The 23,423-nt window shown below is 50.6% G+C and overlaps 1 protein-coding gene across 1 annotated transcript; it reads right to left on the bottom strand.

Annotated features, from left to right (window-relative positions):
- Positions 1-1,221: 1,221 nt before the first annotated feature.
- Positions 1,222-23,413, bottom strand: LOC135187489 (uncharacterized). The gene is made up of 4 exons (XM_064166254.1): positions 23,293-23,413; positions 19,752-19,817; positions 7,651-7,875; positions 1,222-2,876 (listed from the first exon to the last, which is right to left on the bottom strand). Exons 1-4 carry the CDS (start codon positions 23,411-23,413, stop codon positions 2,644-2,646), a joined length of 645 nt encoding a protein of 214 aa, XP_064022324.1. The 3' UTR covers positions 1,222-2,643.
- Positions 23,414-23,423: the final 10 nt, after the last annotated feature.

Here is a 23,423-nt window from a genome sequence, read left to right as displayed (position 1 = left end):
CTGAAGCTCACTCTCACCTCCCTGGAAGTGGCTTTCAGCAGGACTATTTTCTTTGCACCGAAAGCTTTTCTGCAGAAAGAGCTCTTTGTCTTTCGAATCTGAGAGTGGATACTTGCCTGCCTTTGCTGCCAGCCTGGCCGTCCGTGCCCTCAGCCTGACCACACAGCTGGGACACAAGGGAAGTGGTGGTGTCCACTGCACAGAGAGGGAGCAGCAGGAGCGGGCACCTGATGCTCTGAAGGGCACTGAGGACGCTTGTGGGTATCTGGGGGAATAAAGTGCTCTCTGTCCTGAGATCACTGACTAAGCTGGACAAACCAAACTCATTCTGAAAAACAGCTCCTTTCTGCCATATTAAACGTGGGTGGAATTTTTTGCCCAGCTGTGCTCCCCCTGAAGACAAAGAAGGGCTGCAAACCACACCACTGCAAACCACTGTGCCTAGGCTCCTAGCTGGCTGCTGGCCATCTCCTCACACAGCAGGTTTGGCCTCTGCTCCAGCCTTGTTCCCGTAGGGTGCCTGTGTCCCTCCCTCTTCCCCCCATGCACATACACACAGATGCCCACGGAGCTACTGCTCACCCCTCAGTGCCCCACGCTGGGGTGCACAGCAGGAGGGCAGAGTACAGCTTTGTCCCCTCTCCCTTTGCGATGAGCATGGCCCAGGCTGGGTAAGAAGCGAGGGCTAACAGCTGCAGCCAAAGGCTCAGCAGGCACACGGAGGTGGATGTGTTTAAGGGTCATTTGGATGCAGTGCTTAGGGATGTGGTTTAAGATGAACCTTGTGGAGTAGGGTTCTAGGTTGGACTTGGAGATCCTGAGGGGCTTTGCCAACCTGCATGTTGCTGTGATTCTGTGAGGTGTAACTGCTGGGGCAGCTGTGTCACATCCTGATGCACAGCATGGAGCAGGCATGAGAAGCAGCCTCATCTCTTTGGTCTGTGTGCTGCCTACAAGTGCACATCACTAACAGTCTCTAACTGTCTCACCTCCAGGTACTGAGTCACGTTTGCAGAGGGCTCAGCAGTGCCTGTCTGCCCTTAGTGGCTCTCTTGCACCCAGTGGGCCTCCAGCCCCAAAATGGTGCAGGGAAGGATGCTCTAGTCTAATTTGTGACACGCGGCAGAGTCTTAAATGTGCTAAGCAGAAAGGGGAACTGGCTCATTCAATTGCAAAAAGAGCTCTTTGTGAAAGAATAATGATTGATTGCTTTTTCCTCTAACAAAAATGAAATTTTAATTACTTCTTTGCAGCTCAAGGAGATGTTGAAGTACCTGGGAAGGTTTTGTTCACCACTTTTTGGAGCGCTCAGAATTCAGCATCTTGCTCTTTTATCTGCCTTCTAATGAAAATAATTGATGGCTACAACAATTGGATTAAATGGTGCTCCAGAGGGCTTCCCTGCAGCCCTTGAAAGAGGTGCTTGGTAAGACCACATTTCCACAGATCCCATGGTGATTGCTATTTTGTTAGCAACCCAAGTGCCTGTGATGCAACACAAGGAACTCCTGCACCTGCTGCAGCTGCAATGCCACAAGTGCAGCTGATTGGTCTAACTGGCTTCTCTCTCCAGAGCACAGGCAGAGCAGCAGCAGCACCACTGCAGCCTTCCCAGAATGCTGCAGGCTCTGCATCTGCACCAGCTGTAGCATCCAGGGAACATCTTAAACCCTGTCAGAGAGACAGGGACCTTTTCTTTCATAGATTAGAATCAGCCAGGTTGGAAGAGAGCTCCAAGCTCCTCCAGCCCAACCTAGCACCCAGCCCTGTCCAACCAACCAGACCCCAGGGCAGATGTTCCCTTTAAATCAGACATAGTAAAAGGGATGCCCAAGTTCCCAAACGGTCGCTTAGAAGTGGTCTCCTTAGGCAATCACTGGCAAACTTTGCCTCCTCACACTAAAAGCATCATGTTATGACCATTCTTTTTAAAAGCCAAGTCCTTATAAAGGATCTCAGGATTCAGCAGAAGGAGTATAGCAGTAAAATTCCATCTCTTGTTGCTCACATTAGTGCACCAAACACACTTCCTGTATTGCAGCATGACAGAAGGGTATTGCAGCCCAGATTACTAATACCTTGTCAACCATCTCCGGGTACCGAGAGCATCATGATTTGCCATTTGGACTCCCTAGCAACACTGAGTGTAAATTTTATTAACTAATATTCTTATAAACGGAGATTAAAGCTTTGCATATTCCAGCCATGAGCATGCTGGGAGGAGAAAGAGGGACTCCATCTGATACTGTGTTTGTTCAGCTGGCTGCAAAAATGCAAACGTCCTTTTAAAGGGAGATGTTATTAAAGAAAAGGGATTTTACTCTTTGAAAAGGATTCAAGTTATTGGTCAGCTTCTTGTCCTCTCCTTGGCTATGTGGAGCGGCCGCTGCTGGGCAGGAGAGCAACACTGATCTCTCTGGTTTTGCTGTAATCACTGCCTTGTTCAAGTCTGTAAAATTGCCAATATCGGTTGCGTCCTGTCGGGTTTCTGCCCGGGGTGCCCCCTGCAGTGCCTCACCTGCCGTGCCCAGTGCCCCCAGCGCTGCCCGGCACTGCTGCCAGCAGCGAAGCAGCTCTGCAGGAGCGCCGAGTTGGCGGGGCCGGCGGGGAGTGCTGCGAGCACTGGAACAAAAGGCACATCCATCACCCCGCAGGTCCGGCGAGGAGGATGGGCTCGTAGCCTCCCGGGTTATGTATTCTGCCTACGGCGTTTAGCGAGAGCCGCATCCCAGGAAGGGCTTTTACGGAGCTCCGCAGCCCACCAGTGCGCGCCGGAGGCTGCGCCGCCGAGGAGGCTCCTGCCGCTGAGCTCCGCCGGACTCGGGCTCCTCTTCCGCTAGGCAAACATTGGAGCGACCCAGAAGAGAAATTAGCTGCTAGAGATAGAAAAATGGCATAAGAAAATGAGATTTAGCACGGCAAGGGAACACATGTATGCTGCTGGGGCCTGTTTCTCCTCTCCCTCCTAACGGCTGTGCCATGTTAACCCTTGCAGTCCCAGCGGGGTCCCTCCCGATGCTGAAGGGTACAAACGAGCTCACAAGTAGGTTCTTGCCTCTGTTTCTACTAATCTGAGTATTTGCGAGTGCTGGGCTCTGGAATTTAAGCCGTACCTGTGTGCACCTCCTAGCAGCAATTTCAGAACCAAATTAAAGAGCTATCGATCCCCAGGAGGTGATGATTTTCCAGAGGTAAAGGCAACATAGTTGCTTCCTCATCAAATTGCAGGGAAAGAATTCAGAGTTCTGGATATTTGTCTTGGCTGAGAAAGTCGAGAATTAATCCTAACCTATCTGTACCCGACATAGGGAAAACTCATTTGTCCTGGAGGCAGGGGGAAGGTAATGAAGCACGAAGCTGTCATGCACTGAGCTGTTCTCTTTTCTCGTTCTCTTCTCTGAATATATGAGCCTGATTCAGAGGAATCAAAATTACTGCACAAAGCTTTGTCCTGTCCTTTGGAAAGCTGCATCCGGCTGCTGGCTGCTTCCCCTGCAGGCTGCTTCCCCTGCTAAGCATAGCTAACAGTGGTGCGTTTGATGTAGAAGCTGCAAGCCACCATGAACAACCTGCAGCCAACGCTTTGATGCTGCTGCAAAGAGGGCAGCGGGGAAGACATAATTCAGGTATCAGTGGCTCCCACAATCATCCCTTGGCGAGGAAGGTGGACAAATGAGCTAACAGGTTAGGTCTTTTTTGCCTGAAATCTCTCTGAAGCTGAAAAGTGTGTGGAACTGATTTTCTAAACTAGCACTTCATCTTGCAGATGTACTTCCTAAACTGAGGCTTCAAAACTAGAGCATCTCTCTGTTCACTCAACTTTGGTATGCATCCCCCAGGAACTCCTCTGGAACTGCTGGCACTGGGAAAAACCCTGAAAATGGATGACGACAGAGCTGGAGATCTGGAGCCCACTGATGACCTTGGAGGTCTCTTCCAACCTGGTTGATTCTATGACTGATCTCCATCTAGTAGGGTTAAAATACTGTTTCAGACACATCCTTCACGTCACTGTCCTATATGTTCCTTTCCCCCTATGACTGTAACAGCTGACTGACAGATGGCCAAGCAAATCACTGAAGGCTTCCAGTAACCGTGCAGAAGGTACTTGCTTGTGCAACTGTAACTAGGGCTGTCGTTTCACAGCTCTAGGAGAAGTCTCTTTGCCTCTGCATGGAAGTCTTCCTGCTGTGTGCAGCAGGGAGCAACACCAGGCCTCTTCCTATCCATACGTTTGGAGAGGGCATGCATGCACCTTCCTTCCCTCCCTGCTCCCTGGGGGAGTGCGACTGTGCCCTCTTGTCACAGAGAAGGAATTCAGATTGTTTATCTCAGAGGGATAGAAACCCACAGGATGCAGTCTGCCTGGGCACACTCTTTTGCACAGTGGGGACATACCTCTTTGCCTTGCCTTGCTCCACCAGCAACATGATGTTTGCAGCTCCCCAGAAATGCTACCTGGTAGGTCTTTGTGAAACCCAAGTACTGTGACAGTGATAGCATTGGAACAAAGAGCAGGACAAAATCATGTCCAGGCCTTGCTGGGAGAGAGAAATGGTATCAGGAGGAGGGCCAGAAGCATGCAGCTGCTAGCAGCGATTGCACAGCCTGACAGCAGGAGCTGCTCAGCACCCCTCTAAAAACAGGACTGAGGCTGGGACAAGGGGTCCAAGCTCTCCTATGGGTCTTGCCTACTCATAGCTGTCCCTTGACTCACAGTCCTGTGCAAGCAGAAGTATGTGAGTATGTGGTGTCCTCGGGTTTCATCTCTCAGCTCACAGGCTCAGACACCAGACAGAGCTGCCTGTGGCACCTGTGATCAGCTGCAGACCATGGGGGTCTGCAGCCAAAGCTGCCTGGTAAGAAGGCTCTTGCTTGTGCCGCAGGTTCTCTCAAGAACTTCATGTGTTACACATCAGGTCTGATGATCACTGCAGGGCCCAGAATAATGGTGTCTCCCTGGGTGGCAAAGAGGACACTGGCACAGAGGGGAACTGGGACATCAGGCCAGTGAGCTGGCTGAGCAGTGAGAATAGCCCAGGCGACCCCAGAAAGCAGAGCAGCTGCTTCACTACAGTGAGCTTTGGATACTTTTCATTGCTTCAGCACTTCTAAGCATTGATAGGAAAATCACAGAGAGTTCATCTGTGGAGAAAAGGCACTTTATCAAACTGTGGTTTTATGCAAACAAATCAATGAATGGTGCTTGAGTGGCAATGTTTCTAAATCCCTAAACTGGTCACACCCCTGCTGTCTGATGTTAGTGGAGCCCTCAAGTGATTTGCAGCCTTGCACTGAACCCAAAACCCATCTCCCATCCTGTCTGTAATTTAGCCTTGCCCAGCAGATGAAGCATCCTCTCAAAATTCATCACAGTTAGTGAAATGGAAATGGCCACATTTCTATTCAGCCTCTTCTAATACTTTCCTTTGGCACCCATAGACCCCCTTTCTGAGACCACGATGACAAGCAGGAACAGCTATTTCAAAACTCACCTTTAAATTCCCCAGTGCTGGGTTAGAATTGATCTGTATTATTCCTTTCCCTTTATTCTCTTGCAGCCAGATGGAATGTAATCTTACTATGGCTTTCCAAAAACTTAAGGTTTCACTTGAGCACTTTCAGCCTTACCCTGCAAACACTAACATGAGAATGACTTCTGCTGATTAAAAAAACCCAAAGTCACTCTGCTTACAGAAGAAGGGAAAGGCCTATCTGCAGTGGAGCGTGGGATCCTTCCTTTGATCTTACTGCTATGAACACAGCAAAAGAATAATAAGATAATCCCATCCATACACCCCCATGTTTGTCACCAGCTAGGTGAGGCTCTGCATATTCAGCAGGACTTTGCAGCTAGAAGTGGGCTAGGTTGGAGGGAGAAGAATGTGGCTCCCTTCCTCCCAGATGATATTTTCCAGCCAAGTTCTGCAAACAGTCACGTGCTCAGTTCTCTTTTCCTGAAGGCCCTTTGCCCACCATCCATCACCTGGTCCCACAGCCAAGCCATGCCTCTAGCTGCCTGCCTGAGCAGCTGCCCCCTGCAAGCTCCTGCTGCATTTCTCTCTTTCTGGTGCAGCCTTGGAAATCTCAATGTCGAGTTTCTGCCAAGGTTGCTCACCCAGTCAGGAGTGCAACTGGACACAGAAGTTTATTCGGCAGTCTTCAAGGTCCTGTTTTTATTATTAGGCTTTGTGTTTGAAACCGAGACGCCAGCTCCACCTCAGCTCCGCTGCCACACAAGTAAAATCTGCTGATCAACCCCCCTGCACTTCAGCCAAGATAGGATTTCAGTGCCTGTCTCTCTGAAATGCATCTTTCAGTACTGGATCCTTGCCTCACACACTGACAGAGAGGTCAGACCTTGGGTAAGGTCGCTGGCAGCTTCCAATCCACCTATTCTGTTGTGTTTCTGAAAGTGTTTTTTTGACAAGGGGGGGAGTACAAAGTCAGTCTTGGGTCTCCAGCCAGCGTCCCACAGCGAATCCGTGACCCAGGATGTATCACTGGACTTTAGGGAGCCATCATACACAGAGCATCCCACATCTGAACAACATACAAATGCAACTGTCTGTATTAAATAGAGTCATAGAATCAACCGGGTTGGAAGAGACCTCCAAGATTATCCAGCCCAACCTGGCACCCAGCCCTATCCAGTCAACCAGACCATGGCACCAAGTGCCCCATCCAGGCTTTTCTTGAACACCCCCAGGGACAGCGACTCCACCACCTCCCTGGGCAGCCCATTCCAATGCCAATCACTCTCTCTGACAACAACTTCCTCCTAACATCCAGCCTAGACCTCCTCCAGCACAACTTGAAACTGTGTCCTCTTGTTCTGTTGCTGGCTGCCTAGGAGAAGAGACCAACCCCCACCTGGCTACAGCCTCCCTTCAGGTAGTTGTAGACAGCAATGAGGTCACCCCTGAGCCTCCTCTTCTCCAGGCTAAACAACCCCAGCAAATAATGCAGGTTTTGAGTTTTTTAAAGGCATCTTTCCCAGTCTGCCACTGTGAATGTGCAGGTCCACACTGCCAGCAGCGGAACAGGCTGGATGCCCACCCATGCCTGCCAGTCCATCTGTAGTCTGCATGCAGTACACAGCCCAACCATATCAGCTCTGAGCTCCCACTTCAGCTGTGCAGCAGGAGCTGCACACCATGTGCCAGGGGAAGCAGGCAGGGTTTGCAGCATTCCAGTTAGCTCTGTAGCTCAGACAGCTTGGAAAGATCTGGGTCAGGTTCAAAGCAAAAGCACTTTAGCAGGCAAAGCACTACTGTTTTTGTCAGAGTGTGCTTGTAAAAACCAGGCACAATACCCAGCCAGAGAAGCTCTCCCTCTGCACTCAGCAGGGCACATGGACCTGGCAAAGGGCACAGCTCCTCATCCTGCAGTTTGTCCCCTAGGACAAGAGAGCTCTCACGCAGAGTGCTACAAAAGAGACGAGAGGGCAGGAGAAGGGGGTACAGGATCCCAGTGCTCTCTCCAGCGCTATGTTGCCAGGTACTATGGCCTGTTGCTGCACCTCTCTGGGTTTCATCCTGGTTGGTAAAAATGAGGCTGGTGCACACAAGTCTGTCCCAGGCCTTCTGCCTGGGCAGTCATGCACTGCACTAGCCAAGTACTGTCACCCTCAGTGTCATGTCTGCACACCTGCTCCCTGCGGCTCGTCTCCACTCCTGACCTGCCTCCTTGCTTCTGTTCCCTCCGTAGGCAGGAGAGCTGCAAGCACCTGCTTGTCGGCAGCTGGCTCAGCCTCTGGGCCAGCGGTGGCCTGCTTTGTCAGGATGAAGATAGAGGCTGTGTTTGCCTCCCCAGCTGCGGCGATGTCCTCCGAGACACCTGCAGGAAGATCTGGACAGCTCACAGCTTTGTACCCTGCCAGGCACAAAGAGAGAAAAGCAAACTGAGGGAAGAGGCATAACAAGAGCTAAAATGTGGTTTGCCTGCTACAGAAGGTCTTAACCTTATGATGCCACAAATAACTAACTGAGCACTGTGCTCAGGGTGCTCTGTGAGCTGAAGTGCCATTACAAACAGCACTTCCAAACAGGCCAGAGAAGAGAGACGAGAGCTGCATGGAGCTGAGGTCAGGGCAGGGGAACTGCCAAGTGAGGATGTGTATATTGGGATCCCAGTTTTGCGGGTGAGGGCCAGCTCTTGGAAAGGAAGACAAACGACCTGAGAGAGTGCTGTGGCCCCTGGGCAACTCACGTGTGCGTGGAACAACTCCAGGATACAACACTTAGTTATCCGGAAGGACAAAGGATCTCTTTCATCTTTGGTTTGTTTTTATCAGGAGACACAGAGGGCAGTTCTGATGGTAACACTGCAGCTCTCTGCAGTCGCTGGGCTGAAGGGACTCAGCACCTTCCCCCGTGTAAGACGAGGACTGCGGTGCTGCGCAGTCAGCAGTGTGGGCAGGGTGAGAGTTCACCTGCCAGAAGAGGACTGCAGCCCCAGCAGGGAGATTTTCAGAATTCAGGCCCATGGCCACTGGTGCTACCTACGAACGTTTTCACAAGAAGGCACTTAGCCCCTAGGCCATGTCTGAGCAGCCCAAATGATCACACTTTGTCTGTCCTGTTTGCTTGCTTGCCAGGTTCTATCGGTTGCTAATAACACTTTGCCTCTAAGGGTGACCTGTGCTCACTCTGCTGCTGCTCACAATGGCAAAAACACTCTGGCCTGTTCCTGAAGCATCCCAACATATTTTCCTCCTATGAGACAGAAGCAATTTCTGAAAACCAGATATTTACATACATCAGGAACAGTGTGGCCAGTAGGACGAGGGAGGTTATTCTTCCCCTGTACTCAGCACTGGTCAGACCACACCTTGAGTACTGTGTCCAATTCTGGGCCCCTCAATTCAAGAGAGATGTTGAGGTGCTGGAACATGTCCAGAGAAGGGCAACAAAGCTGGTGAAGGGCCTGGAGCACAAATCCTATGAGGAGAGGTTGAGGGAGCTGGGGTTGTTTAGCCTGGAGAAGAGGAGGCTCAGGGGTGATCTTATTACTGTCTACAACTACCTGAAGGGACATTGTAGCCAGGTGGAGGGTGGTCTCTTCTGCCAGGCAACCAGCAACAGAACAAGGGGATACAGTCTCAAGTTGTGCCAGGGTAGGTATAGGCTGGATGTTAGGAAGAAGTTCTTCACAGAGAGAGTGATTGGCATTGGAATTGGCTGCCCAGGGAGGTGGTGGAGGCACCGTCCCTGGGGGTCTTCAAGAAAAGCCTGGCTGAGGCACTTAGTGCCATGGTCTGGTTGATTGGATAGGGCTGGGGGATAGGTTGGACTGGATGATCTTGGAGTTCTCTTCCAACCTGGTTGATTCTATGATTCTATGATTCAGCTAAGGTGAACATTTTCATCCTATTGACCAAACCAGGCTGTAATGTCCTGTTCCTACTTGCATCTTCACTGCTACATACTGTATTTCTGTAGGTAGCATCCACAGGCACAGCCCAACAATAACAAAGGGAGAGAGCAGTAGCTGAAGACAGCACTGTGACCATTGCTGGCTCCTAACAGCAGGTTACATCTGATTGTAATGAAGAGTTCTCAGTAGAGGAGGAATCTTTCAGACCATCTTCTGAAGGATTATTCCTGACAATTTAGGTTCTGGTGCTCTGGCAGTCAACCTGCACAGTGCATACGGCTTGTAAAGGCTGGATTAAATGCTTAGGCAAGACAGACAGGATCAGACAGGATCTTTGGAGGAAGTTCTTCAGTGGGAGGGTGGTAGGACCCTGCAATAGGTTGCCTAGGGAGGTTGTGGATGCCTCCTCACAGGGGGTGTTGAAGGCCAGGTTGGATGAGGCTTTGAGCAGCCAAGTCTAGTTGAGATGGGTCCCTGACCATGTTGGGGAGGTTGGAGTAGGTGAGCTCTGAGGTCCTTTCCAGTCCAAGCCATTCTCAGATTCTATGATTGACATCACCCCCTTTTAGCCATCTGAAAGAAACATCCTGTCCAAAAAAGGCTCCCCCCAAACCCTGCAATCCATTCTTTGGTGGAATAGTTTGGGAGGCAGAACCAAATGTCACTAGAAAACCCTTCATAGAACATCTGAAAGTAATCTGCTGAGAGGTGAACCATCTGTTTCTCATCCTGCCTGTCTCCAATATGTTTTCACTCACTGCCGTGGATGTGTGTCAGAAATCTGCTACCAAACAAGTGCCTGAGGCACAGCAGCTGGGCTGCACTGGTGACACCCCACCGGCCCTTGTGGTCCACATCATAAACTGCAGATGCCTACCAGAGCAAGATGCATCTTTAAAGCAGCAAGGGTTAGATCCCACAGGGAAGAGGCTATTTTAAAAAGAGCCTGTAGAGAGCTGGAGCATTTCTGAGAGCTGAGCTGGCTGTCCAGCAATGCTAGAACAGCGTCAGACGCTCCAGCCAGCTCGTGCGGGCTGACACTCCTGCGTCCCACACTGAGCTCATGTACAAACGGCAGATGAAGCATTGCATTCTTTTCATCCTCACCTACTGAGGCTCCAGACTCAATTGTCCCTCACATGCACAATAAGGAACAACAACATTGGTTGTGCTTCTGATAGCCAAACTGCTTGGGAGAAAACAAAATGCCACTGTTTCCATAGCTTCCCTAATGCCACCAGGTGTCAGCTGCACAGGCTCCAGGGCAAAGGGATTCAGTGAACTCTCTCTGAGCAAGCATGCAGGGTGCAGCCTGGCCACTGTGGCCTGGAACTTGGCACAGATGGATTTGTCCTGTTGAGAAGGGACATTAGACACAATGCCAAGGCATGGCAAAAAGGAACGGCTCTGAATGCTTTTGGTACCCATCCTCACATCTCAGGTAGCAACCGAGAAGAGGACAGAGTGGCTGAGAGCAGCCAGGCAGAGAGGGATCTGGGGGTGCTGGCAGAGAGGAGCTGAAGAGGAGGCAGCAGTGTGCCCAGGTGGGCAGCAGAGCCAATGGCATCCTGGGCTGGCTCAGGAGCAGTGTGGGCAGCAGGACAAGGGAGGTTCTTCTACCCCTGTGCTCAGCACTGTTCAGGCCACACTTTGAGTGCTGTGTCCAGCTCTGGGCTCCTCCATTCCAGAGAGATGCTGAGTTGCTGGAAGGTGTTTGAAGAAGGGCAGCAAGGCTGGGGAGGGGCCTGGAGCACAGCCCTGCGAGAGAGGCTGAGGGAGCTGGGGGTGTGCAGCCTGCAGCAGAGGAGGCTCAGGGCAGAGCTCATTGCTATCTGCAGCTCCCTGAAGGGTGGCTGTAGCCAGGTGGGGTTGGGCTCTTCTGCCAGGCAGCCAGAACCAGAAGGGGACACAGCCTCAAGCTGTGCCAGGGCAGGTCTAGGCTGGCTGTTAGGAGGAAGTTGTTGTCAGAGAGAGTGATTGGCATTGGAATGGGCTGCCCAGGGAGGTGGTGGATTATTGCTTTCTTATCCTTTCACCCAGTGTGCCTCTCTGGGACTGCTGGTCAGAGGTCTTGCAAGAGGAATGTTCATTTGAGATGCGCTGCAGAAATGTCAGATCAGCAGCAACTCCACTGCCAGCAGATATACATCCTCCCACTGCCTGTGAGGACAGCTTCAAGCCCAGTACCTCACTGCTTTTGTCAGTGTTGAGAAGCCCAAAAAATAACCTCTGAAAGGATGAGGTCTCCTCCAGACTGGGACCCTTCCCACCAAGCTGACTTACAGTCCTGCTGCAACTCGCAGCAGTGTGCAGATAAGTGAAGACTCTGAATTTCCAGTGCTGGCAGCTTTGCTGAGCCCTAAGTTCTTCTGCAAATGTAAATGGGGGTGGTGAGCAGAGCTAAAAGCAGACCTGGTATCTCTGCTTCCATTAAAATGCTAAAATCCTTCTTTGAAAGAGCTTCCATTCAAGAGTGGTTTCAGCTGGGACAGGCACGTTGGTACTAACAGAATAATGGACTTCTTTTCTTCTTTTTTCGTCAGGAGACAAACTGGCCAAGAAATGCTAAGATAATATAAACCCATTTAATTAAAGTACAGCATTCCATATCAGCCTGTTGGGACTTTGTTTTCTTGTGCTCGGGATGCTTCCAGACAAAGGCCTGGCAAGTTATGAATAAACAGATCAAGCTATTGCAAACCTTCTTTCTCCTCTTCCATACAGAAACGACAATCTAAAGGGAACAGCGATAGAACCATCTCAACAGTTGCTGTAAAGACTGCCAGCTCAAATGCGGAGTTAGGGAACTCCTGTGCATCATCTGACCTTGGTTATTGAATGAAGCAAAGCAAAAAGGCAACATGGAGTTTTCTTGCATGAAACAGCTACTGACAGCAGGAGCAGGCACTGTGTGACACTGTGCCAGCACAGCCATGGTGCCTGCACACGGCAAAGGAGCTGCTGTGCTCTCACCTCACTGCCTTCGCTCTGCTGCTGCTGCCACTCAGTCAGAGCTTCACCTGGCTAAGGACTGCAGAGCCAGACAGGCTTGCATCTGCTCTGGTCCTTGACTAATAAGGAAGGGATTTACCTTCCTACTTCTGTTGGCTAGAAAGATGTTTTCTGAAGCTCACAAAGATCTTTGCTAAGCCTGCTGAGAAGTCTCAGCTATTAGAATCCACACGGACACGAAAGCAAACTGACCCAACATGAGTGAACAGCAAAAGCAGTGTCCCGGGAGACTTAAAAGGAAGGACTTGCTCACTTATATGCTGTCTTTAAGGAATAAACATCCACTTTATGTCAGCTGCTCCAGACTTTTTCCTTACATAGTTCTGTTGCAAATCCATATTAATTTTTTTCAGCTCTCCTGAGCTTCCACGAGTTCAAAGGCACTCAAAGAGATTCTGACTCCCTCATCCTTCCCACTAAAGAATGCACCCCTGAGCAGCAGTAAAGTATTGTGTTTGCTTCCTGCCACCCTTGTTCCTGTCATTGACGACTTAATTCTAGTCTGTGTTACTGAAGGGATTTAGGAGCTTGGCTTTCTAAACCCTACTTAAATCAAATTAAATTAAACCCACGTTCTGGATAGCATCTACATTTAAAATGCACTGCCTCATCCTTTCCCATTCCAAGAAACCAACACCCAAGTCATTCTGTGCCTTGGGTTCAATTCTTTCACTGTCTTGCTGATGTGATTGGAGGAGATCCACTCCAGACTCACTCTCAGACACCTCTGTGGCTTTGGGCTGAGAGATTTTTCAGGCCACGAACACCCTTTCATAGAATGGTAGAGGTTGGAAGAGACCTCTGGAGATCTTTTGGTCCATCCCCACTGCTAATGCAGATGCCCCTAGATCAGATTGCACAGGAGTGTGTCCAAGCAGGGTTGAGAGTCTCCAGAGAAGGAGACTCCACAGCCTCTCTGGGCAGTCTGTTGCAGTGCTCCAGCACCCTCCAAGTAAAGAAGTTTCTGGTGAAGCTCAAGTGAAAGCTCCTGTGTTCTAGTTTGTACCTGTTGTTCCTTCTCCTATCACTGGCCACCACTGAAAGAGGCCAGCCTCATCTTCATGACCTCCACCCTTCAGCTGTTTCTAAGCACTGGCAGAATGCCCTCTTAGCCTTCTCTTTTCCAGGCTAAAAAGCCCCATGTCCTTCAGCCTCAACTCGTAAGAGAGATACTCCCCTCCCATCCCATCTTTGTGGCCTTTTGTTGGACTCTGTCCAGTAGCTCCTTGTCCTTCTTGAATTAGGGAGCCCAGACCTGGACACAGTAGTCCAGGTGTGGCCTCACTAGGGCAGAGTAGAGAAGGAGGAGAACCTCCCTCTACCTGCTGGCCACACTCTTCTTAATGCAGCCAATGCCCTTGGCCTTCTTGGCCACAAGGGCACTTTGCTGGCTCTCTCCTAAAGGGCCATGCAACTCTGAGGAGTGAGGGAGAGTTTTGGCAGGTGAGCATCTCCCATGGAGGTGTCTACTGAGAATGCAAATAAAACATTTTCACTGCATCAGGACAAGTAAGCACCCTGAGTGGCTCCCTTCCCAGAGCACCTGCTGCAGCAATGCCCAGCAGCTCAAGACACTTCACACACAATGTGGTTCTGTCCTAGTTTACCTTTTGTTCACTAGCAGACTGATGATGAGCTTTTTTTGGCCTCTGATGAGCAGTTGCTCATGATCTCTAAGCAATCTGATTTTAAGCTACCTTGGGATACCTACTTCAGCTTGTGACAATATTTTGACTAGTGGTAATTCACCACCCCATGTGGGCCAGCAAAAGTGTTAAGTCATAGAATCACAGGCTGGGAGGCAGCTCCAAAGCTCAGCCAGTCCAACTCCCCTGCCAGAGCAGGATCTCCTATACCAGATCACACAGCAACACACCCAGGCAGCTTTGGAATATCTCCTGAGAGGGAGACTCCACAGCCCCCCTGGGCAGCCTGTGTCAGGCTTCTGACACCCTCACAGGGAAAAAATCCTCCTCATGTTTAAAGAAACTTCCTATGCCTCAGCTGCCACCCATTGCCCCTTTCCTGGCACTGAGCATCACCCAGCAGAGCCTGGATCCAGCCTCCTGCCACTCACCTTTACATACTGATAACCATTGCTGAGGTAGTTTGATATTTGGTGGAAGGGATAATGTCTGAAGGTTACTATCTGAAGCTTCCTTCTCATCCAGCTATGACTCTTAAAACATGACTAAAACACGACTAAAACACCCATGAGAAGAATAGGACCAAAGCTGATGCCAGGTTCCTATTTTCCTGTGAAGTTTTGAAGTTCTCCTCTTTACCTGCTGCTGTTTCTTAGCTCTGCTTGTGGGCAAACAAAACTCATCCCATGAGTGTTTAGACTCCTTGAAGATGGGATCTTGCAACATGGAAGGCCCCACTGGGTGAGGCCAGAATAAGCAAGTTAGTCTCAGAGCTGGGCCAGCCCAGAGTGCACTGTTTGCCAGGTGCTCCTGAGCCTCCTCTCCTCCACCGGGTCAGCAAAACAACCTAACTGATAACCTCAGGGAAACCCATCCTGGCGAACATTGGCTGTAAGAAGGCTGTGTCAGAGCCACAAGGACCACTCCAGCAAAGGCAGTGAGACATGTGCATTCCCAATCAAAGCAGAGATTCCTGGGGATTCACTCTGCACTGAACAGCTGTTTGGGTGGAAAATTCCTGCCCAGCTGTAGCAGATGGGATGAGAAGGTCACCGCGACTTGGCGTTGTCATCTGCTGCTCCTTGGAGGATTACTATGGATCAGTAATAACTGCAGCAGCCAGACCAATTCATAATTGAAAATCTGATAATGAGGGCATTGATTAAGTCAGCAAAGTCAGAAATTTATTACCCAATACCTTTTTTTGCCTCTGTTTGATAATGTTTACACCATCTGTAAGCAGAAGGTGGAGGTTTTTCTACTTGTAAATCCTGACCACCCTTTAACAAACAGAGTTTTGTCTGCGTGGCAGGTGAGTGCTTGGCCACTGGGACCCTGCCTGAGCATCCCCAGACTTCTGCAACCTCTGCTTCTTTCTGAGAGCCCCATAAATTCATTACCTTAGGGATCTGAGAGCATCTTTATTCTGTGTGATATCTGTTCATGAAACATAGAACCAAAGAATGGGTTAGGTCAGAAGGGAGCTCAAAGCTCAGCCAGTTCCACCCCCTTGCCATAGGCAGGGACACCTCTCACTGGAACAGGTCGCTCAAGGCCTCATCCAACCTGGCCTTGAACACTTCCAGGTGATTCTGTGCTCCACAACCTCCCTGGGCAACCTGTGCCAGTGTCTCACCACCCTCACTGTAAAGAATCCTTTCCTAACATCCAGTTTCAATCCCCACTCTGCCACTTCAAACCCATTCCTCCTCATCCTGTCATCACAAGACCTTGTCAATAGTCCCTCCACAGTCCTCCTCCAGCCCCCTTCAGATCCTGCAAGGCCACTCCAAGGTCTCCTGGCAGCCTTCTCTTCTCCAGGCTGCAGAGCCCCAACTCTCTCAGCCTGTGCTCAGAGCAGAGCTGCTGCAGCCCTCTCAGCATCTTGGTGGCCTCCTCTGCACTGGCTCCAACACTTCCATGTCCTGCTTGTGCTGGGGGCTGCAGAACTGCCCCCAGGACTGCAGGTGGGGTGTGAGGAGAGCAGAGCCAAGGGGCAGAATCCCCTCTCTTGCCCTGCTGCAGCCCAGCACATGCAGGACACCAAAGAATGGTCACCACACATTCTCTCCCTGGGGCTTGCTCCTGCCTTTAGGCTCAGCTCAGCAACCCTACCTGGTTAGGCCCTTTACAACACTTGCACAGCCTCTAGTAAGATCCACCAGGAACAGATTAAAATCTTTCTCTCTGGGTTCATCTGCATTCACCTTTGAGGCAAGGTCAGCCTGAGCTGTAATCCAGGAAATCCTTGCTGGATGCTCAGGCTGATGCTCTTTATGACCTTACTCTGCCGCGGCTGCGGGCAGATGTCTTACTGACATGACTGCACAGGGGAGCTTGCAACTCTCAGATTGCCTCTACAGGTAACAATAGGAGCCTGCACCGAGAGTGGTCTGTTGTTGGTTAATTGCAGGATAAGGAAAGATGGAGACATAGCTTAGGGTTTGTCTTGTTTATTTTTCATCACCCTACATTTAATTTATGGAACATGTGGAACAGCAGAGATTCTTCTGGATGCAAACAACAGATCAAAGGAAAGGTCTGCAGTCCTGAAAAGTCTTCTAAAATCATTCCATAAACACCAAGTTAAGAAAGGGGGACACAGACTGAAACCTGAAGTTTCTCCCTGAACTTACTCCCTGGTCTTTAGTAGCCACCTGCCTATCTGCTGAGCTACTGAAGCACACCTGGCTCCCGTGGGAAGGAGAAGTGTCAAAATGCAGCTGACAGGGTGGCGAGCAGGAACTTCTGTTCCAACAGCAAGAGCATGAGCTCTTTACAAGGGACAGGCAGGGAAGGAGAGGAGGAGGCATTGCCCTCTATATCAGTGACCAGCTAGAATCAGTGGAGCTCCACATGGGGAAAGATGCTGAGCTGGTTGAGAGGGTATGGGTTAAAATTGAAGGGAAGACAGGGGAGGCTGATATTATTGTAGGGAGAATCCTACTCACCAGGGCAGAGTAGAGGGGCAGGAGAACCTCCCTAGACCTGCTTCACATCAGGATGCAAAAGAAGAAAAAGCTTTGGTGGGAGCTGGCCTGATAAAGTGTAGCAGTTTACAGGTGTCAATGAACACATTGCCTAACGCCAGTCCCTTCTCAGAGAGAAGGTAGGAGTCATTTCTGGCTGCATCTGTGCACAGTGATGGCTGCTGACAAATGCTTGATGCTGAACCATGTCAGGTTCTGCTGTGCACTGGCAGAGTGTCCATGACTGCCTGATTGTCTGTTAAGCAGCAAGCAGAGAATTGGCAGTGGGGCCTCTGACACAACTGGATAGCTTCTTTCAGACTCCCTCCAGGGATTCTGCAGAAAGCTGCTTTTCACCACTTCTGAGTTCCTTCTTATTTTATTCACTAGTAATTATTCATCTGGAGTGGAAAAAAAGTGATTCCAAAGTGATGTTTTCTCAAGGAATTGTTTATGCAACCCAGCCAAGCCTGCTGCCTCTTCTCCCAAGGAGCAGCCAGAGCAGTGTGGGCAGCAGGGCAGGGAAGGGATCCTGCCTCTCTACTCCACACTGCTGAGACCCCACCTGGAGTGCTGCATCCAGTGCTGAAGCCCCTGGGACAAGAGGGCTGTGGAGGTGCTGGAAGGGGTCCAGATCAGGGCCAGGAGGATGAGCAGAGGGCTGGAGCTGCTCTGCTGTGAGGAGAGCCTGAGGCAGTTGGGGCTGTGCAGTCTGGAGAGGAGAAGGCTCCCAGGGGACCTTCTTGTGGCCTTGCAGGATCTGCAGGGGGCTACAAGAAAGCTGGGGAGGGACTTTTTAAGTCTGTCAGGGAGTGACAGGACTGGGGGGAATGGAGCAAAGCTGGAGGTGGGGAGATTCAGGCTGGAGGTGAGGAGGAAGTTGTTTCAGCATGAGAGCGGTGAGAGGCTGGCAGGGGCTGCCCAGGGAGATGGTTGAGGCCCCATCCCCGGAGGTGTTTAAGGCCAGGCTGGGTGAGGCTGTGGCCAGCCTGATTTAGTATGTGGTGTCCCCACCCATGGCAGGGAGGTTGGAACTGGCTGATCCCTTGTGGTCCCTTCCAGCCCCGACTCATGTAGTAAATCACAGAATTGTCCCGGTTGGAAGGGACCTGAAGGATCATCTAGTTCCAGCCCCCTGCCATGGGCAAGGAGACCTCACACTACATCAGCTTGCCCAGAACCATATTCATCTTTGCCTTAAAAACTTCCAGAGATGAGGCTTCCACCATCTCCTTGGGCAGCCTGCTCCAGTGTCTCACTACCTTCATGGTGAAGAACTTCCTAACATCCAGTCTGAATCTACCCACTTCTAGTTTTGCTCCATTCCCCCTGGTCCTATCACTACCCAACAGCTCTCACCAATCCTGCTCTCCTTCACTCTTCTCCCATCCTTTGCAGCTCCCCTTTATTTTTGGTGCCTAGTTTCTGCCCTTCATCCTTTCCCAGGGAATGCAGGAACACCACAGAGCTCTGTTTACTGCAGCAGGAGGCAGATAAAGATGAAAAGTACAAACATCAAAACAAAGCAACAAGAAGAGCAGACAGGCAAAGCAGTTTTATTGGCAGCCTCAGCTTCTAAAGACAGTTATATTTCCTAAGAAAGACCTAAGTTGAAAATCCTCCAGAAAGAATTTTCTCTTTTATAAGGTTGGAAAACTTCCTATTTTTGCTTAAGCTCTGTGGGTAGTACTCAAAACAGCCTTGAGCCCAGCCTGGATCAGCAATGGTGTGGCCAGCACAGACAGGGGAGGAATGGTGCCCTTGTACTGGGCACTCGTGAGGCCACACCTCAAATCCTGGGTGCAGCTTCGGGGTCCTTGTGCCAAGAAACACATTGAGGAGCTGGAGAGCATCCAGACAACAAAACTGGCGAAGGGTCTGGGAACAGGGCTGATGAGGAGTGGCTGGGGGAAACTGGCAGTATTTAGCCTGGAGAGAAAGAGGCTGAGGAGAGACCTCCTTGCTGTCCACAGCTCCGTGAAGGGAGGTTGGTCTCCTCTCCTTAGCATCAGGTGATGGAATGAGATGAGAGGGCCTGAAATTGTGCCAAGAGAGGTTTAGGTTGGACATGAGAAACAATTTCTTTGCTGCAGGAGTGGTCAGGCACTGGAACAGGATGCCCAAGGAGGTGTTCATGCAACACATGGCCGTGGCACCTAGGGACATGGTTTAATGGCCATAGTAGTGTCAGGTTGAGCTTGATGATCTTGAGGGGCTTTCCAACCAAAACACTTCTAAGACAACACAATACTGCTCCCCCCTGAGCTTCCAGTTCAGCCAAGTACTTCAGCTCATCATAAGTGAGCAGAAAGAAGCAGCTAAACTGAGAGTAGCTCAGCCTAAGTAAGGAGTTTCAGCCAGCACCCATGGGTGATGTGACAGTGAGCATCAGTTCTCTACCCTGCCTAACCAGGGGTCCAGCAGGCCCCCAGCCTTTCAGCCCCTCCCCCACTCACCCAGTGCACTCCAGGGGCACTCAGCTGTGCTGGCAGGAGGAGGATCCTCTGCCCAGTTGGGCAAGCTTGGGGCTGCTGCCTTCCTGGAGCCATGACAAAGGGAAGGGCTAAGCACCTGCTCAGGAACAGGGCTAAGCTCTGTCTCTTGCACAGCAGAAACGAAACAAACCAAACCCCTGTGAAATGTCAGAGAGATATCAAGTACCTACCCTAGCAAACCGGGGGGCCAGCAGGCCCCCCGGCCTTTGATCCCCTCCACCACTCACCCAGTGCACCCCAGGGGCACTCACCGGTGATGATCCGAGGAGGATCCTCTGCCCAAGTGGGCAAGCTTGGGGCTTGCCTCTCCTGGGGCCCTTATATAGGGGAGTGGGCAGGGAGGGCAAAGTGGTGACACCTGGGCTGGGAGGAGACTCCAGCAGCACCCAGGTGCTGTGGGTTTGGGGGGAAATGTGGGGTGGGGTGGGATGGGAAAGGGGATGTGGTGCTGAAAGGAGAGAGATGGAAAGGATGTAGATGAAAATAGGAAGATGAGGGGAAAGGAAGGAGATGGAGAGGGAAGGAGGGAGAAGTGGGATAAACAAAAAGTCCTGCTCTGGCAGGGGCGTGGGCTGGATGATCTTCAAAGGTCCCTTCCAGCCCCTATTATTCTGTGATTGTGTGATAAGCAAAACCAACCATCCCCTGGTGACCCTTCATCCCTCAAGACAGCCTGTTCTCATTGTGTCTTGGTAAACCTAGCATTTCCACCTGGGATTTCATCGTGGTAGGGAACTGTAAGGAGGAAAAGGCATCTCTCTGTGGCACTTGGGGAACCTTGAGGTTTTTGCTCTGTAAATAGTGCAGTGAGGGTGTTCTAATTTTCAGTGACTGGCGATAACTTCCATGGTGATTGTAACCCAGCCAGCGACCGCAGACAGAAGCAGACAAGGAGCACTTATATCATTCCCTGCTGTAGCTTGGTGCTCACATGTGGAACGCTGCCAACAGATCTCAGGAGGGGAGCCTCGGGCAGCCACTACTTTGGAAGACAGTCAGGGGAGAGACGATCTGAAACCAGCTATGGCCAGAAGAGGACATGTGGCCACACTTTTTCAACCACAGCAGCTGGCGGTGCTGAGCAGGTCGCGGGTCCTGCGCAGGTGAGCCTCTCTAAGCGTGCCCGCGTCTGTGAAGGGATGTCTAAGCCTTCCTGTCACTAGAGCCAGGTCCAGACTATGGACCTTTGACATTTTTCTGCTAGCACAAAGGGACAGGAAGCAGCTTAAATGTTTAGTAAAGCACTTGCCATGGAGTTCTTAATCCAAAGTAAGAACACAAAGCACCAAGACCACATTTTCCTAAGCTGAAGCACTGTCACTTTAGCTTAGCTGTAGCCTGAATGCTGTTCTTGGGAAGATGGATGAGAATGCCAAATGTGTTTGATGCAACAGGCTGTTACAGCAATACTGGCTTTGCCTTCTGCAGCTGCCTCAGGATCTGACCTTCCTCAGCCCCCCCCTCCCCATGCAAACCTAGGCCTGTACTCTGTTCCTGGGGGTCCTCATGGCCTCTGCCTGGAGACAGCCCCTGCCCGAGCTCCCCTGTACAGCCAAGATGCAAGCTGCGGGGGAAGGACTTGGCGGTGAGCTAGCTGATAAGGCTGACTGCTCAGACTCCCTGAGAGTTAAGAGCTCCAGAAGTAAGACCTCAGCTACTACCATCTGAGTGCTTTGGTGCAAAGTCTTTTTCCTCCAACTTGGAGCCACAATTTGACCTCGCCACTGTCCACAGGAGACTTGCTCCAGCGCTTCCCTTAGTGTCTGTGATTAAAGCTCACTCTCTCTGCATTCAGTGACCCTGCCTGCACAATTCTTCCATGCACATTTTAAGGCTCTTAAAAAAGCTCCAGGATGCAATACTTTGAAAACTAGAATACATTTATGAGGAAAGTATACTTGTGCTAGTATTTAGCCTGTTCTCTCAGGTGCTTTGATTTACATCATGCAAAAAATGGCATTGGTTTAACTTTCTGTGCCATGCCAAGGCAGAGCTCAAACTATCCAGCACTCTCAAAGTTGCAGAGCACGCTCTCAGCATGGCAAACAAACAGGATGATGAGAATTCAAAGTAAAGAAAAATATAGATGTGATTAAGTGTAGTTTTAATTTCAACTGATTTCTAACTTTAGAGTTTCTTTAGTCTTGGAGCAGGGTGGATGAAAGTTGCCTGGTGGAAAAGGACCCTGGGGCTTTGACAGCTGGAGGTGTTTAAAAGGAGTCTGGAAAAGGCACTTAGTGCCATGGGTTAGTTAATTAGAAGGGTTAGGTGATAGGCTGGACTCAATGATCTTAGCGGTCTTCTCCAATCTGCTTAATTTTGTGATTCTGTGAACATGAGCCAGTGGTGTACTCAGGTCTGTGATGGCCATGTGTAAGCAGGACTGGTGTCCATGTTCTCCCCTCTGTCCCTTCCTACTTAGCTGCTCACAGAAACTGCTTCTTATTGAAAGGTGTTTCTGTAACTGCTCTTCTGAAACTGCTAAAGAGCCCTAGCATAAAGGACTTTGGGCTTACTTTGCCTCATGAGAAGGGGTGGACTTGACTAATGCAAAATGCCTGAAAGACATCCGTAGAGTTTGGATGCAAAGGTTATTTCCTTCCACTCTAGAGCTACGTTGCCAGCTTAAGCCTGCTTAGGTCTCCCCCCGCTCCTTGGCCCCGGCTGCCCACTCACTCTCCCTACCACATCTCATTTCTGCCGCACATCACTGCTCCACAGGGGTCACCGGGTCTGGCCTCAGGCCTGTGCATGTCAGGAGGTGGCAGTCTCAGGAAGAACCTGCCCAGCTGCCGCCCTGTGAATCACTCATTTACAAGGGACTGCCACTCTGACTGAATCAAGGGAAGGCCTCCAAGTGCACAGAATTGGTGTAGCAAAAAATCCCAACGACTGCCTGCTTTCTGCACACCCCTGCCTTCTTCCTGTGCCCAAGCACAGGCACCTCAGAAAATAAAACCCCCAACATTTGGGACAAATTTAAATCTGAGGACTGCAAAGGGCTAACGGGGACTGTCATTTTAGAGTAACATCTCCATCCCTGTTTCTCCCTACAGTGCTATGCTGTGTGACCTTTTGCCCAGATCTTATCCTGGCCTCCTCACACTTCTGCAGTTTCTAGCTGTTTAAATTCCACGTTATGAAAAGGCTCACCCTTCCCAAATTCGATGTGCTGGGCAATAGGACACCCTTAAGTTCTCTCCAAAAACTTGTACCTCACAGATGGTACCTCACAGTTCTTTCCCATAAAGAACTTTCTTTTGGAAGCTGGTATTTTACTGTTACTGCAGGTAACAGATCTGGTGTGGCACCATGCAGTGCAGAACGGGATTTTTTAACTTCTGAAGTTCTTAACATAGTGCTGTAGATTCGAGGCAGACCCACTACTTTTTTGTCTTTGTGTTCTGCTGTGATCTTCATTATTTAACCAGCTACATTTAGCCTACAGATTGCTTTAGGCAGGTAGATGCAAGAATGGAGCAAATTGTAAGCAGTATACATTAAATATACGGTGATACACGCTGAGAAAACAGCTCTTACACCATCACACCACGGCAGTCCATCCCGCCCACCTCAAACGATGTGTGACCTCATCAGCCCGTTCCAGCCTTGAGGAGCTGAATGATCAAACACACGCACAGCTCTGTAAGGGCAGACCACAGGCACCTTCTCCAAGGGTGCTCCATGCCGCTACTCAAGATCATGCATGCTGGCAAGGGCCTCTACAATCAGTTTTAGGCAAGGCCTCCCCTGGAGCATGCAGTCACACTAGAGCCGTGGGTAGGACACTGCCTGCCTGCTCAGGCCTCCGGCAGCCCAGCACAGCCAGCTGGAATCGGGGGCTGAAGTTTCCGCTGCCTCTGGCTCTCCATTCTGGCCGGCGCAGGAGCGATCCGAACGGGTCAGACAGCATTCGAACCACC

This window comes from Pogoniulus pusillus, chromosome 27, assembly GCF_015220805.1.
Source record: "Pogoniulus pusillus isolate bPogPus1 chromosome 27, bPogPus1.pri, whole genome shotgun sequence".
Classification (NCBI taxonomy): domain Eukaryota; kingdom Metazoa; phylum Chordata; class Aves; order Piciformes; family Lybiidae; genus Pogoniulus; species Pogoniulus pusillus.
This window is presented reverse-complemented; position numbering and strand designations above follow the sequence as displayed.

Coding starts and splice junctions, on each gene's coding strand:
- LOC135187489 (XM_064166254.1), bottom strand. CDS start 23,413: ATGCTGTCTGACCCGTTCGGATCGCTCCTGCGCCGGCCAGAATGGAGA. Junction 19,818..23,292: donor CCGGAGGCCTGAGCAGGCAG/GCAGTGTCCTAC, acceptor CCCCTATATAAG/GGCCCCAGGAGAGGCAAGCC. Junction 7,876..19,751: donor TCCTCCTCGGATCATCACCG/GTGAGTGCCCCT, acceptor TGTGCCTGGCAG/GGTACAAAGCTGTGAGCTGT.